We start from the raw sequence: 17,370 nt of genomic DNA, 5'->3' as shown, positions 1-17,370 counted from the left end.
AGATGTGGCATATATATACAATGGAATATTACTCAGCCATAAAAAGAAACAAAATTGAGTTATTTGTAGTGAGGTGGATGGATCTCGAGTCTGTCTTACAGAGTGAAGTGAGTCAGAAGGAGAAAAACAAATACCATATACTAATACATATATATGGAATCTAAAAAAAAAAAAATGGTTCTGAAGAACGTAGGGGCAGGACAGGAAAGGAGACACAGACATAGAGCATGGACTTAAGGACACAGGGAGGGGCAAGGGTAAGCAGGGAAGAAGTGATAGAATGGCATTGATATATATACATTACCAAATGTAAAATAGATAGCTGGTGGGAAGAAGCTGCATAGCACAGGAAGATCAGCTCAGTGCTTTGTGACCCCCTAGAGGGGTGGGATAGGGAGGGAGAGTGGGAGGGAAATGCAAGAGGGATGGTGTATGGGGATATGTGTATACGTATAGGTGATTCACTTTGTTATACAGCAGAAAGTAACACAACAATGTAAAGCAATTATACTCCAATAAAATGTTAAAAAAAAAAAGAATGTTTATAAATTTTTATTGACTAAATTGTGCTCCTGGAAGTTTGAAATGCGTCTTGCAGTTTTCCAAAACTCTTATGTTATTTATGTGGATACTATCGGTAAAATTGAGCTAAATTATCAGTTATTCCCTGAGTTGTGAATTGGTACCTTGAAAAAGTTTAATTTACTTCACACAGATAAACTGATTTCCCTAAGCAATTTTCCTTTGTTTACTGAGATAACAGCCGCTCTCTTTGGACAGGATTTTTGATTATATCACCCTGTTTTAATTTGTGCTTATATTCTAAAACCAACAACGTGTAGATTGGGGTTAATATTTACTTTTTCTTTGAGGCTTTGTTTCTTATATCGTAAAATTTAAGCAGTGTATTTCTTTGTTTCTTACCTCTGATGAAGAATCTGCCCTCTAATAGGTGATTCATATTAGATGAGAATAAAAAGCAGTATTTTAAAAATTGTGGTAAAATATACATAACAGTTCGGTAGCATTATGTACATTCACATTGTTGTGCAACCATCACCACCATCTTTCTCCAGAACTTTCTCATCTTCCCAAACTGAGTCTCTTTACCCAGTAAACAATTCCCTCCTCCCCCTGGCCCCTGGTAAGCACCATTCTCCTTTCAGAAACGGTATTTTTTATAATAAGATGAGAGAATGAAGCATGAGGAAAACATATTTTTTAAGATTGCATTAAACATAAACCTAACATTGATTTTATGATTTATTAATAAAATTTATTTTGTTTTTTTAATGAGGAAACCAGTGCTTACTTTATTTTGTTGTCATTCTTAGAATCTTCCTTTGGGAAAAACTCATCAACTCAAAGTTTGCAATATATTCCATAGTAGGTAGCTGCTGCTTTTGCTACTGTTTCTTCTTCTTTTCAAGTTTTTGTTTTCATTTCTCTTTTTTACGTTTTATGTTTTTATTGAAGTATAGTCAATGTTAAGGTTGTAAATCAGCAAATATTATCCATATGAAGGTAGGTGCTAAGCACTGTAGAGCAGCGGTCCCCAACCTTTTTGGCACCAGGGATCGGTTTCGTGGCAGACAATTTTTCCACAGTCGGAGGGGAGGGGGATGGTTCAGGCAGTAATGTGAGCAATGGAGTGGTTGGTTCAGGCAGTAATGCAAGTGATGGGGAGCGATGGGGAGTGGCAGATGAAACTTTGCTCGCTTGTTCGCCACTCACTTCCTGCTATGTGGCCTGGTTCCTAACAGGCTGCAGACTGGTACCAGTCTACCACCTGGGGCTTTGGGACCCCTGCTGTAGAGAATCCAAGAATAATTAAATTACAGGTCTTTCCCCTAGCATCTGTCACTCCCCATCACTCCACATTGCTGCCATTACCACCTGAACCATCTCTCGCATTACTGCCTGAACCATCCCCCTCCCATCCGTGGAAAAATTATCTTCCACAAAACCAGTCCCTGGTGCCAAAAAGGTTGAGGACTGCTGCCCTAGACAAGCGTTCCATACCTTTTTTCGATTCTTGGACCTTTTTTTGAGTATTTGTTGTATAAATGGATTCTGTCCAGGAAAATGTATTTGTACCTACAGAAACACTATTTTTATGTATGATTTCAGAAGGTTCGCAGTCCTCCAGTTGAAAGTCCCATCCCTAAACCCTTGTATACTATTGGTGGGAATGTAAATTGGTACAGCCGCTGGGGAAAACATTATGGAGGTTTCTCAAAAAACTAAAAATAGAACTACCATATGACCCAGCAATTCCACTCCTGAATATATATATATATATCTGAAAGAAACAAAAACACTAATTCAAAAAGATATGGCCAAGATATGTAAGCAACCCAAATGCCCATCAACAGGTGAATGAATAAGGAAGATGTACACACACACACACACACACACACACACACACACACAATGGAATACTACTCAGCTGTAGAAAAGAATGAAAATTTGCTATTCACAACAATATGGATGGATTTGGAGGGTATTATGCTAAGTGAAATAAGTCAGACAGAGAAAGACAAATACTATGATGTCACTTTTATGTGGAATCCAAAAAAATACAACAAACTAGTGAATATAACAAAAAAGAAACAGACTCACAAAGAACAAACTAGTGGTTACTAGTGGGGAGAGGGAAGAGGGGGGAGAGGCAGTATAGGGGTAGGGGATTTCAAGGTACATACTATTAGATATAAAATAAGCTACAAGGATATTATATTTTATAATACCTATAAATGGAACATAACATTTAAAAATTATGAGTCACTATATTGTACACCTGTAACGTATATAATATTGTACATCAACTATACTCCAAAAAAAAAAAAAAAAAGGTCCCAGCCCTAGGAGATAGAGCAAGGGGAAGGGCAGGGAGAGGGAGTGGCAGGTAAGAAAAAAAAAACATGGATAGCTACAATGTGGAGTATGAGAAGTGCTGTATGAGAGATGTAAACCCTATGGTATGGAGGATCAAAGGAAGAAGAGATCATGAGTTTGAAGGGAATTGTAAAACTCATCATGGAGATGAACCTTAAAGAATAAATGAGATTCATTGTAGCACGTTGAAGATAGCACCACACCTAGTTTGCTTTGTCTTTTCTTGGGAAAGAAATCTGAAAATCTGAAAATGAAACTTCTAGTGTTCTGTAATTCTGTTATGGAAACTTAACGTATATTTCACTTCCCAAGTCTGATTCATTAAAAAAAAACATTAGGGCCAGGTACTAAAGATGTTTTTGAAAATACATAAACTTAGCTATATCTGAACTATGACAGTAAAATTATTGTTTATCAGTATTTTCTAAATTTTCTATAATGAACGTGTATATTTTTATAATTTAAAAAGTAGATAGCACTCATACTTGTTTTTCTTTTTTTTAAATTGAAGTATAGTTGATTTACAATGTTGTGTTAATTTCTACTGTACAGCAGTGATTCAGTTATACATATACATACATTCTATTTCACATTCTTTTCCATTATGGTTTATCACAGGATATTGAATATAGTTCCCTGTGCTATACAGTAGGACCTTGTTGTTTAACATTTCTATATGTAGTAGTTTGCATCTGCTAACCACAAACTCCCACTCCGTCCCTCCCCCTGCCCCCTTCCCCCTTGGCAACCACATGTCTGCGAGTCTGTTTTTGTTTTGTAAGTATGTCCATTTGTGTCATATGTAGATTCCACATATAAATGATATCATACAGTATTTGTATTTGGCTTTCTCTTTCTGACTTACTTCACTTAGTATGATAATCTCTAGGTCCATCCATGTGCTGCACATGGTATTATTTCATTCCTTTTTATGGCTGAGTAATATTCCATTGTATATATATATATACATCACATCTTCCTTATCCATTCATCTGTCATTTGACATTTAGGTTGTTTCCATGTTTTGGCTATTGTGAACAGTGCTGCTATGAACATAGGGTTGCATGTGCATGTATCTTTTTGAATTATAGTGTTGTCCGGGTATATTCCCAGGAGTGGGATTGCCGGATCATATGGTAATTCTATTTTTAGTTTTCTGAGGAACCTCCATACTGTTTTCCATAGTGGCTGCACCAACTTACATTCCCACCAACAGTGTAGGAGGGTTCCCTTTTCTCCACACCCTCTCCAGCATTTGTTATTTGAAGACTTTTTAACGGTGGCCATTCTGATCAGTGTGAGGTGGTATCTCATTATAGTTTTGATTTACATTTCTCTAATAATTAGCGATGTTGAGCATCTTTTCATGTGCCTGTTGGCCATCTGTATGTCTTTGGAGAAATGTCTGTTTAGGTCTTCTGCCCATTTTTTGATTGGGTTGTTTGTTTTTTTTGTTTTTGAGTTGTGTGAGCTGTTTGTATATTGTGGAAATTAAGCCCTGTCGGCCATATCAGTTGCAAATATTTTCTCGCAATCCATAGGTTGTCTTTTCATTTTGTTTATGGTTTCCTTTGCTGAGAAAGCATGCATTCTTTAAGGACAATAAATTTCTGTGTGAATTGGTACCATGATGATTGGCTGTTATTAATAAACTGCCATTTAATGACAGTCTTCCATAGATTCGTTTTTTATTTAATGATCACAGGTGTTATATTATCACTATTTTCTTAAATCTTTGAAGGGTTAAGTAACTTTCCCAAGACCACACAGTTACAGTGGGTCATAACTGAGGTTCGTATCAGTTCTGATTGAGTTTAAAGCTCATGCCCTTAACCTCTACATCAAGCTGCCCTAATACAAAACCCAACAATATTTGACTCATTGATTTTCTGAGTTTAGTTCTGGTCCATTCAACCTATTTAGGTTATAATTACTCTAATCTAGGCAATCTCTGATAAAAATAAACTTGTCAGTGAATATGCCTAAACCTGTGCACACCTACATGGTGAGTATCCAACCAATGGTCTAGATTGGTGTCTCCTATATTCACGGTTTTTGCTTGTTTGTTTTTGACTCCTGAGAAATTGCTTTGGGCCCCTTTATACATCCTGGGAAGGTTGGAGGCAGTCTAGAAGCTGTCTCCTTTGGGCTTTAGGAGGAGACCCCAAATGATTCTTGGGAAGACTAATATTGTCTTTGAGCTGACCATACTGGTCTTGGGCATTTGGCTGGTTTCCAGGCACACTGGCTCTCAGTATAGCATTGTAGCTATCAGTGTTAATACAGTCATACTATGGCTTACTATGTCAATGTTAAAATTAATGGCAATGAGAAGACTAGATTTTCTACAGTCAATATGTCTTAATTTTATAATTAGAAAAAAATAACAAACAAACAAAGTATCCTACCAAAAAGGATGTGAGGGGGAGTTGGTGGGGACAGGTGCATATGATGATTGTGTCTCTGTATATGTGTGTTTGCTAAAGGCTTAGTTCCTGAGGTTTGGTTTTATTCAGGCCAATGTCATTTTACAACTAACATATCTAAGTAGATACCAGAATTGAGCCAGCTCCCAAGATTTAGACGGAAGGGCACCAACCAAAGGGTTACTGGCCTGGCTTGAACCATGGCTTTCATCAATTTATATAATCTGGAGCAGACTGTCAGAATCATGTCTGCCTTTCTAGACCTAATTGAATTATCTTTTCTCTACTTATGAACCTAATCTTCCTTTCCTCTTATCATTGACTTTAGATCTCTTTTAAGATACGCTGTGTTCTACTTTTTCTTATGGCCCATATCCCACATAAGCTTTTTAGACTCCCATTTGAGCCCCCCTGTGATTTGACTTCCCTTTCTTTCCGACTGAACTCCTTCTTATACCATGGGATCACTCCCCCAATACCTTATATACTCAGTGCCCCCTCTTTCCTTCCTTTACTTTCCAAAATCTCTAACTGAACATACATTTGACCCTCACTTAAAATGTCTTTCCTCCCCAGTCAGTGGGTACCCCAATCTTGCATACCCTTTATTCTAAATGCCTACTACTTAGCATTTTCCCCAAACCCTCATTTAGGAACCATTTCTCCCTCTTTGGAATTCACGTAGCATTTTATTTGGACCGTTCCTATAGCACTTCTTATGTTCTCTGTTCAAAACTTGCGTAACTGTGTTATCTTCTCTACCAGACTGTTACACCCTGTAGGGCTAAGGCTCTGTTTCATTCATCTTTGTTGTTTCTCACAATGCTAATAAACTCAGTGCCTTCCTGTGACCACTCAGGAAATGTTGATCAATGAATGAGTGTTTTATCTGTGTTGGTATTATCTTCCCAACTAGGTGGTAAGCTGCTTGAATGTAATAATTTTTCCCTATTTATCATAGTATTTCTTAGAGTACCTTGGGCAATGGCTTATGCAATTAATATTGATTGAATAAATGACAAAGCTAGTTGACTAATTGTCACTGTTTATGTGAACAGATCTGTGCCCCATTATCTTTCTTACCATCCTGCTAACTCATTCCTGTGATCTCTCCCACCCCAACTGCTTTTACCTAGGAGTTTTTTTCTATGTGTAAGTTAAAGAAAGCATTTATTTTTAAAAACATACATTTTATTTCACTCTTCCTTTGAGAGAAAAATATTTTCATTTTAGGGATTTCTTTATGCTATCTTTTTTCTTGTACTATATATAACATCCTTGTGGTTAGTTGATACCTTTTAGTATTAACTTTTTTTGGTGTCTGGGATAATAGCGTGCATGTGGGCAGTTGTTATTTGGTTACATGCAGGCTCTGTATTAAATTACTGGTGAGAATCACTAACGTTGCTCCATTGTAAGATAATAATAAGAAATTCTTTTATTTACTTGCAGGGATATTTAGCAAGGTGTTAAGTACCTCTCTCTTTATCCTTACCTGTGGAACACCTGCCTACCCCATAGACTTATAAGGATCAAATGAGATAATGAATATAAAAGCTCCATCTAAACTTATGGTATTTTTTAGAAACTACTTGAACACTTTAAAAGAGGTTTTTTTTGGGGGGGGTGGGGGCAGATGGTGAAATGTTGTGAATTACAAAGAGCCTTTATATGAACTTTGCATTTCTCCAAGCCATGTTGAGAATGAAATTAAGTGTTTTATACTTGTAAAGAGACATCCTTTTGCAAAATTCATGGAGGCAGACCTGTACAAGCAAAAAGACCTTCTTTCTGAATGCTAATTAGCAGCTCTTTGTATGTGTTCGATTTTGTTCCATGGGATAGATGACAAGCTTATTATAAGAAGAAACTTTAAAGAAAAAAAAATCATCCTCTTATTTGTGTTAAAATCGTGTAGCAACAATAGTGATAAATGTGTTGACAGTAGTATTAGTGGCTAATGATTTAAATTTGAGCTTACGTGGACTACTGAATCATTACATACTGCAAGTACCTTGTAGTTGTAGTAATTGCTAGAGGGAAAGGAGACAGAATAGAGGGTGGGAAATAACCAGTTACAGTCTTTGGATTTACTCCTGTCTTGTTGAACCTGCCAAGGGAAAAAGCCAGAGTTATCAGTGCTGGTTTTGTTTCGTTATTTTTCTTACTTCTTTTTTTTTTTTTTCTAATTTTTTTTTAAAATTTTGCTGAGTTTTTGCTTGTTGTTTGTTTCACTTGTAAATTAGTTGGTGCCGTATATTGAATTGGGTAGATTCCATTGTTGACTTCCAGGTTTTTGTTTTTTTAATGAATAGTGTTGAACTCTTGGGAATTATTGAACACTTAACTGCTCGTCCATAATGGAAGAGGATTAATATTTCTTTGAGGAACATTATAAGTTCCTTGAAATTTTGAAAATATATGCACTATGCTAGTATTTGAATTCTAATAAATGTTGCCTAAAATATTTTTCTTCCTTCCTTTGCTTCAACCAAGATCCTCTGTATGACTATCTGAAGACTATCTTAATTTGACTTTAACTCTTGGAATTAAGAGTTTATGCCTCTCATGAAATCTGTGAAGCATATTTTTGTTTTTTGAGAGACTGGAGAGTTTTAGTAAGTTATTCATATTAAGGTGCTATATTAGTCAGGGTCCTGGCTGGAAAGAGATGACACATCTTTAAAGGAATTAATAGAGTGGGTTTAATGAAGGGACTAGTTACCGAGGTGTGGGCAGCATTAAGGAAACCAACAAGAGATGGTGAAGTACCCAGAGACTAGTGACAGTAGGAATTTTTACTGTCTCTCTGCCTGAAGGGGCAGAGAGTGAACTGTGTCAGTGGGACCTGGTGACTGCTGAAGCCATGGAGGAGGGGCTGCCTTTTGGGATTTGTGGCCACAGAGGAACAGAGCTAAGGGCAGAACTCCTGCAAGGCAGGGAGGGAGCAGTTGTGTGTGGTACTAATAGTACTAGAGCCTCTTTCTTCTCCCACAGCCTCATATCCCGCTGGTACATCCTACTGGCAGATCCTTATTGAAAGCCAGAGGGTAAGGAAACTCAGGTGATACAGTCCACAGAGGTCAGCTACCTGGGCACTGACAGGGCAGAGTATGAAGCAGAGCTTGGGGAAGGTGGAGAGGAAGGAAGTGGAGCACAGCAAGTGGAAGATAACCAGAAGTTTATTTTTTCTTCATGATCTTCATTGTAACTGTGAATTAGTGACTTGCAATAGATGGAATACAAAGCAAAGATTCCTGCCCTCTAAAAGTTTGAAGCTAATACAGATATCAGTAGTACAGTCAAATTAGTGAAAATCCATGCTATCAGAAAGCAAAATTTTACTGTCATCAAATTAATGAATAGAATATTTATATTGGAGATAAACTCTGATGTAAGTATATTTTGTTGCAGTGGGGAGTAATGGATAGAAGAGTTTATTTTGATAGGGTAGAGTTATGAAAAAAGTTCTCCTTCACTTTATTAAGTAAAGATTGATGCAGGAATAGAACTTTTGGAAATGGTTCTTAGAAGGGACAAAGACTGAGCACTCGCAAGGGGAGCAACACGATCCCATCTTGGTCCTCTCTCTTTTTCTTCCAGGGGAGGGCAGAGAAAACAGCCAAGTAGTCCTAGTGTGGGTCCTGTCTTGATTTCTTTTCTATAGGGAGGGAGAAGCTACTGTATATGGCAGAGTAGTCAGACAATATGCTAAATACCCATGGGCTCAAGAGAAGCTGCACTAGCAGACTGGCATTACATTATGAAAATGAGGCGATGCCCTTTCTTCCTGTCTGGACTCTACAGATAGAAGGAAAGCCAGAGGCTTTTCTGCCTCTCATTCACTTAAATGAGATGGGGTGGGAATTTTAAATTAAGCCACCTTAATGTTTCAGTCATCGTTTAAAGGGAAAGGCATTTATTGCTTGTGAAAGGCATTGGGCCTTTTGCCACATTAACTGCACTCCTATTCACTCATGATAGATTCTTGAGAAAAAGCTGTACAAGTCCACACTAGTATTTTCCCCACCAACAGCAGTTTGCTTGGCCTCAATTATCTCTTTTACAGTAATACTCTTTGACTGCCAATTTGGACAGTAGTTTTTATAACATGAAAACCTATTGGGGTTTGGGGAATCAGAAACTTACTGTTGCCATCGTTAAATAAGTAAATGACCATGGGCCATATTTGGCTACTTTGGATTTTTGTGCTATTTTTCCCCTACATTTTATAACTTATAATTACCTCAAATTGTAAAGCTTGAAACATGCTTGTACCTAATAGGTGGTAGACTTAAGTCATAGCTTTTCCTGGTATTCAGAGATAGTAAATCTTCATTATGTTTTCAGTTTGTAGTGTGAAACTTTAAAGGAGACAGTCAATTTTGGACTTCTTCCAGGTGTCTTTCCATGCAAATGTTGGGCAAGATTATAATTAATGGATATTTGGCAAAGAATCGCATGATGTGGAAGAGAATTATTGTTTTATCCATCAAATTATAAAAATTCTTTCCAAAATAAATTTGTTTTGTTGTTAGACAAACTGTAGCCAAGGGTTAAAGACTAGGAATTGTATTCCAATGTTTTATCCTTTTCTTAATACAATTTTATTTATTTATTTTTATACAGCAGGTTCTTATTAGTTATCTATTTTATACATATTAGTGGCCAATGTTTTATCTTTAAGGACACTCCTGGTACTCAGTCTCAAACTTCAGTCCTTGTTAGATTGGGAATCAAATTATAAAGCAGATATTGATATAATGCCATTGGTTAATGAACAACAATGTTTCCAATCTAAATTTAAGAAGCAGAGCTCTTGTATTTGGGTCAACATATATTATAGGTAGAAGTTATAGTATGTTAGTTAACAGTTCAAAGGAATAGCCGGAGAATTAACAACTTTTGAACTATGACATGGAAAGACCCAGGATTTTTAAAACTCCCAAATGATTCTTATATAGTCAGCTTTCAGAATCACTTTGTCTAGACCAGCTTATCTGATGTTTGAATTCCTTGATTATCTAGGCTGTGTTTGGATGGGACGCTTCTGATATAGTTCATTCAGTTTTGTCGTTGAAGAATTCCTAGGCATTTTCTTCATAATATGTCTGACAGCTAAAATTCCTTAATATCTTGAAGTTCAGTGAATAGTTAATGGCCAATGGGTAGTCAGATTCATATTAGAAACTACTTTTACATCTATTAAACATTTATATGTAGAAAAAGTACAAGTCCCACAGTCTATCATTTAAAAATTTTTGCACTTTGTCATAGATGTTAGAAATTTGATCAGAGTTTGATGTGTAGCTCTGAAGAATGTCTTCACGTCTTAAATATGACAGTATTTGGAAATGGAGCAAAGCTTTTCCATGTAAAGTCTCAGCCTTTATTTCCTGAAATACACCTGGCTAAATAAAGTTAAGGTAATCAGGGTATAGCAGTTCTCCTCTCTGGAGTTTATGTTAGAGAAAGAATATGTATAAAAAGGAATGTGTTTCATTATTAAACAAACAGCCTCTGGTGGTAGCTCACTGTGAGCATGGGCGGGCTGAGCTTTATGTGCATCTAACAGAATTTGAAATACAAAATATTAAATCTAAGAGCCCAACATGAACAGATGCTCACAGAAGAGCAAAAGAGTTCTCTGAGTTGCAGAGAAATACGTTTACAACAAGTAGGCTCCCCTAGGTGTTTACTGATCAACATAATGATGGATTCAAGACTGGAGAGAAGCCAGGATTTTATCTTAACTTTACTGGAAATATCAGAAGTGGGGGGAGGATGAGAATGAAAGAGAGAGAGAGAGAGAGAGCGAAGTGTGAGCATAAGAGAACTGTTTGGTTCCAGCCCAAGCTCTTTAGAATCTCTAGAAGCTTCACCTGTCCCCAGTGGTTCACAGTGAATGTAGTCTGGATCCCCTGGTGAATTCTTTGTTAGCATCATTAAGGTGAGGTGATTGGAAGCCTGTTGACTCCATTATTGAAGAGCCAGTCTTTATCCCTAAACAGCAGATACGCATCCAGATTCCTTTGACAAACTTGAATTCTTAATTAAGTTCCAAAGTGCAAATGCTCTCTCTCTCCAGTGACTTTGAAATACTGTGCTTTCCACTAATTATTGTGTTTTATAATTCTTTTTGGCAGCAATTGACATAATTTCCTGTAACAAAATTCATTTCTAAAGTGAGCAAAATAATGATTGATCTTTAACTTAATAAAGCATATCCCCTTTGTGACTATAGTCAATTCTCTCTCTCCTCTGCTGGAGTGGAGCATAGAGTCCAAAACAGTGACTCATAAAAGAATTACTTATATTCCCTGTTGAAACACAGTCTGTGGGTACATTTGATGTGACTTTACCTTTTTAATTATGTTTTAGTTAATCTGATACTAATATTAGTGGGCATTCCTTGATATTAAAGCAAATAATGTTTATAATTCAGGAGGTTTGGGAGTTGTAGAAGAGAATGACAGGGGAGAGCTAAAAAATACCAATCTCCTTTATAGTCAGTAAACAATTGTGTTTATGTTAAGCTAGCAGAAAATGATTATTTTCTTTTTCTGTGAGTATCTTTAAATAAATCAAGGAGCATCAGTAGCAGTAAATATTAGAGCACTGTGAACATTAAGAATAGCAGTTGATTTCTTCTTTTAGGTCTTAGTTGACTTTACACTGACATGCTCAAGGACTGTATAGAATTACTCATCCAGGTATAATTATGGGCAGTTTCTGTTGTACATTTTTATTAGGTTCCAGCCCTGAAGTTCTCAATCAAGCCTGGGAATTAGATACAATTTATGCCTTGGAGACTTAGAATGGCATAATTGGGTAATTCCACACTGGTATAATTATGATCAGCCTAACATCTGGAATAATCAGTTTTAAATGCTTAACTACTCTGAACTCTGACCCAAATCCAGATATGCAGTTTTTTCCTCTCAATACTCAAGAGAATTGGCAATTAAGACAATACGCAAAATAATTATTTTTTAGGATGTTTACATATTTGCCAGAATCCAATAGACAACTAACCTCTTACAGTAAATCTCAGCTGATAAAAAGCCTTTACACAGATTACAACTTGGAAAATAACATTTAAACAATATTATTTAATTATTTGGACTTAGACATTTACCCTAGACAATGGATAGAAAATTCTCCATGGGATTCTTGAGATGGGTGTTTTATGATACTGTGTTTTTACCCCTAGAAAATAATTCCATTTGTTGCAAACTAAACATTCTCTTTATTGCTATTAGCATTCCTTATGGTCAGTAGAGGGAGCACAAGTTTTCTAACAAACCATCACAAACTGAAGTGACATCATCAGTGATGGTATAAAGGGGAAAATCTAGGCTAGTTCATGTTGGTTCATGTTCCAGGGTCCCTGAGAAAAATTAAAGTTTATTAAGTAGAAAGCCAAGAACTATAGAGATAAACTGTAATATCAGATATGGAGACCATGTTTTAAGTTGAGATATATTAACAAGAAAAAAATCGACATAATTCCTTTAAAATTTAAAAATACGTGTTGTGATGCACAGATTGGCTAATGATTAATTTTACTGGAGGTTTTGTTTGTCTTTTGTTTGCTTTATTTCTTTATAAATTCCAGAGGTCATTTTAGGGGTGTCTGAAATGGTTACTTGTATGATGTACTAAAATTTGGTATAGCAAAAGAGGTGTGATTTATGCATGAGCCAGTTAGGTTTTTGTATTTTTTAACAAGGGCTAGAAATTTTTTTCTCAGAAGAGCATTCTAAAGACTGACTGCGTTGTGATTAAGGACTTAGTCATTAGCTAAGAACATATATTTCAGGGAAAAAAAAACTTACAGAAGTCTTTTATAAATGTGGCTGGTAGTTCCAATGGAATGTTTACATGTTTTGTGAGCATTTGATGGGACATGGAAGATGATCGTTGTCCTTGTCAAGAAGTTACTATGATAATGTGAGTGGTGCTATTTAGATTACAAAGAGACTCAGGTGGCATAGATGCTTATTTGTGATACTGTGTTAGGGTTAAGTACAGAGGAAACCAAGTCACTTTAATCCCTCTCTCTGGGGTCTTACAGCTATCAAAGTAATGTCACCAAGCATTTTTGTAACAGTTTTACATTCTTTTTTAAAAATGAGACAGCTCTTTAAATTAAATAGGACCAATGGAAATAGGGTCATTTTATAGAGGAGTTAATTGAGATGTATTTAGATTTAGTGAGCTATTCAAGATTATATAGTACATTAGGATAGTCAACAAAACCAGAATCCAGAGCTTTTGACTCCTGGTTCAAGGAGTTACGAACTAAGAGTTCATACAGATGTAGTCTAGAATGATTTGAAAATATAGGAAAATTATTTAAGCCCTGATCCTTTGTTAAGTGCCTGTTTTGTGCACAGCATTGTGTTATTACTTTTGTTTGATAAAAAATTGAGAAAAATCATAACCATCCATGAAACTATATTGTGCAGTGGTAATACAAAGAGTGGACAAAGGGTGTTTCAAACAAAAAATGTTTATATTATATAAAAGCTAAAGGTACTTTTTAGGGCTAATGCAGTAGAAAACTCCCTGCGTACTAATATATAGTTATGAGAGAATTTGGAGGAAATAGCCAAGGAGGTTTTGTTTCCATGTGAAGAGAATGGCTCTGCGATTGAGGGGCCATAATTTTTGGAGGAGGTAGTATTTCACACTTGCTTAAATAGGATTACTGAGGCAGTCAGGTTGAACAGGGGTGGTTTTGGAAACTATAGTTAAGAGAGAATGCTAAATCACATAATCAGAGAGCTAGCTGAGACCTTGAAGGCTGTCTGTCCTTGCATTAATTTTACAGCCAAGGAAACTGAGACCTGAGTGATTCTGAGTTATTTGCCCAAGGTTAGTCACACAGGTGGATGGGGGCAGAACTGGAATTAGTTCCCCTCCAAATGCCTGAATATGATAACAGAATCTACAAGTTGGCAAGTTATGGAAGTACATTGTTTGTGAAGAGGAGAGTTGAGTACACTTTTGCAGAGAAGTTATTTCCATCGATCTTCAAAAGAGGGAAAAGAGAAATGTTAATTCGTTTTTGTTTTTTTCGGAAGAATAAATCAAAATAGAAGAATGTAGTGATCCATGGAACAAATTGAAAAGTAGGATGAGCTGCCTGATGGCAAATATGAAAATGACCTTGCTAGCAACTTCTAAGACATTTTTATTAATAACAATAATAAAGATAATAAAAATGGTGTTACCAACACAGCTACCATTTATTGAACGTTTACCCTGTGGCATCATGTCAAGTATCTTATGTACATTAGTTCATTAAATTATTGCACCCGGTGACCTAAGTATTACTATGCCATTTTGTAGATGAAGAAACTGAATCTCAAAGAGATTAAGTTATTACCCTAGTCACACCGGTAGTCAGCTGTGGAATAAAAATTTGATTTCTGATTCTGTTTGAATTCCAAAGCTAGTGTTTCTGAAACTTGACTAATGAATAGACCCTCCTTCTAAAGGAAAATAATCTGCCCCATGCCCCAAATAGACTTATTTTTATTGTTAGACTACTTTAAGCATAAACAGAAATTCCTTAAACTTATAGCTCTATTATAAGCTCTACTTATAGCCCTATAAGTATAGGGCTATTTCTACTTATAGCCCTATTTCTTCTTATTACCTGCTTCCTGACCCTATCCATTATCACCTTCACTATCCTCTCCCCTAGATTGAATTAGTTACCTTTCCTTTATTCTTGTTTTATAACTCCATAACACCCTAGGCCTACCTTTATTAAAATGCTTAGCACACTGTGTTGAATCCTTAATTTTTGGGTCTCCCCAAGTAGGGTGTTAGGTTCTTGAAAGTGAAGCCTACCTTGTGCATCTTTTACGTAGCACATTGTCTGAAAAGGAGGAAGGCTCTGATGATATAGCTGTGATCTTGAATCACAGGTCAGTTGTAATTTTAGGAATGAGGAGTCAAAAATAGGCAAGAGCAAAGTAGACATTTCCTTGTCTTTCCCATTCATATATGTGAAATTTATACAAATTACCTAAATAGTTAATACAGTAGACTCTTCTGGTGTGTAATCAACATAATTTTGGAAGTAATCTTTCCATAAGGAATTATATGATAGCATCATTTTGCTGTCTTTTTGTTTTCTTTTGGTTAGGAGCTGTGATTGTCTCCACGCCCCAGGACATTGCATTGATGGACGCATATAAGGGAGCTGAGATGTTTCGAAAAGTCCACGTGCCTGTAAGCATTTACACCTTCATTGTTGCAAAAATCTGAAACACTTCTAACTGAAAAAGCAAATCACTGAGAAATACAATCCAAATTTTAATTTAGTTCTGTGCAGAAATCTGTATGAACACCCTACTTCATTTTAATGGTTACTCTAAAAACACACATATAGGTGCAAACATGTATGCATGTTATATTAATCAAGGAGAATTCTAAAACATCCTTCAGGCATGAATTTTCTGAGCAAGTACTACCTTTCTCAACTATTTGTAGCTATCACTGAAGTAAAAATAATAAGAGAATTTTAAGAACTTATTTAGGTAGATACACTTGAACAGATCACTGATGGGAAACAGGTGAAAAAGATAACTTTCTTCCTTCTGTCTTCTACAGTTTAACTCATTTGTAACTCACCATTTTCTTGAAAGTATCTAAGAATTTTGTATACAAAAATGGCAAAAAAAAATAAAAAATATAAAAATAAGAGAAAGGACAATTAAAATCAGATAGAGTCAGAAGTGAAGTCTGTAAATAACTTGCATGCCATTAGGGGACTTAAATACATGCTAGAAGTATGCCATGAATTTTCCAGCAGCCATGGGGAAAGAAACATAGGACCATTATAAAACTGTCCATTTCCATGAGGTTAAAAAAAGAGCTTGAAGCACTATTTACAATAGCCAATACATGGAAGCAACCTAAATGTCCATCGACAGATGAATGGATAAAGAAGATGTGGTGCATATATGCAGTGGAATATTACTCAGCCATCAAAAAGAATGAAATAATGCCATTTGCGCCTACATGGATGGACCTAGAGATTATCATACTAAGCGAAGTAACTCAGAAAGGGAAAGATAAATACCATATGATATCACTTATGTGTGGAATCTAAAGTACAATACACATCAACATATCTATGAAACAAAAACAGACTCAAAGACATAGAGAACAGACTCGTGATTGCCAAGGGGGTGGGGGGGTAGGGGAGGGAAGGAATAGGTGTTTGGGATTAGCAGATACAAACTATTATATACAGGATGGATAAACAACAAGGTCATACTGTATAGGACAGGGAACTATATTCAATATCCTGTGATAAACCATAATGGAAAAGAATATGAACAAGAATATATATATATGTATATGTATGTATGTATAACTGAGTCACTTTGCTGTATAGAGGAAATTAACACAACATTGTAAATCAACTATACTTCAATAAAATTTTTTTTAAAAAACTTGATGCTCAAGAGAAGCAGAGGTGAGAGAAGAGAGGCATAACTCTCTAGGTCCTCAGAAATAACAGAAACCCTGTATGTAATGAACACATTTTTGTCACCTTTGTAACCATAAATAGAGGGTTCTTCCTCCTAGTGTGCCTCATCAAAATCAAGTGGACTTGTGCTAGAGAGTGGTTTAGAACAAGCATTTCAGTAAGAAGCCAACGTGATGCTTCCATCTCTATGGCTCCTAGTGGCCTTGCTTAATTTCAGGGTTAGATTTTTGAGCTTATAGAGCAGAGCTTTTTGTTTTTATTTTTATTTTCCATGATGGTTTATTACAGGATATTGAGTTTAGTTCCCTGTGCTATACAGTAGGACCTTGGTGTTTATCCACTCTATATATAATAATTTGCATCTGCTAACCCCAAACTCCCAGTCCAAACCACACCCCCACAATCACAAGTCTGTTCTCTATGTCTGTGAGTCTGTTTCTGTTTCACAGATAAGTTCATTTGTGTCATACTTTAGATTCCACATATAGGTGATATTATATAGCATTTGTCTTTCTCTTTCTGACTTATTTT

The 17,370-nt window shown here is 36.0% G+C and overlaps 1 protein-coding gene across 1 annotated transcript in view; it reads left to right on the top strand.

The window, feature by feature from the left end:
- Positions 1–17,370, top strand: part of NUBPL (NUBP iron-sulfur cluster assembly factor, mitochondrial) — a 243,628-nt gene that overhangs the window by 194,986 nt on the left and 31,272 nt on the right. Inside the window, exon 8 of the mRNA XM_068546417.1 lies at positions 15,487–15,572. Within this exon, the coding sequence (XP_068402518.1) occupies positions 15,487–15,572 (86 nt within the window). The remainder of the gene's footprint in view (positions 1–15,486; positions 15,573–17,370) is intronic.

The sequence above is a fragment of the Eschrichtius robustus genome, chromosome 1 (assembly GCF_028021215.1).
Source record: "Eschrichtius robustus isolate mEscRob2 chromosome 1, mEscRob2.pri, whole genome shotgun sequence".
In the NCBI taxonomy this organism is placed as follows: Eukaryota; Metazoa; Chordata; class Mammalia; order Artiodactyla; family Eschrichtiidae; genus Eschrichtius; species Eschrichtius robustus.
Note: the sequence above shows the minus strand (reverse complement) of the source record. Positions and strands in the feature narration are given on the sequence as shown.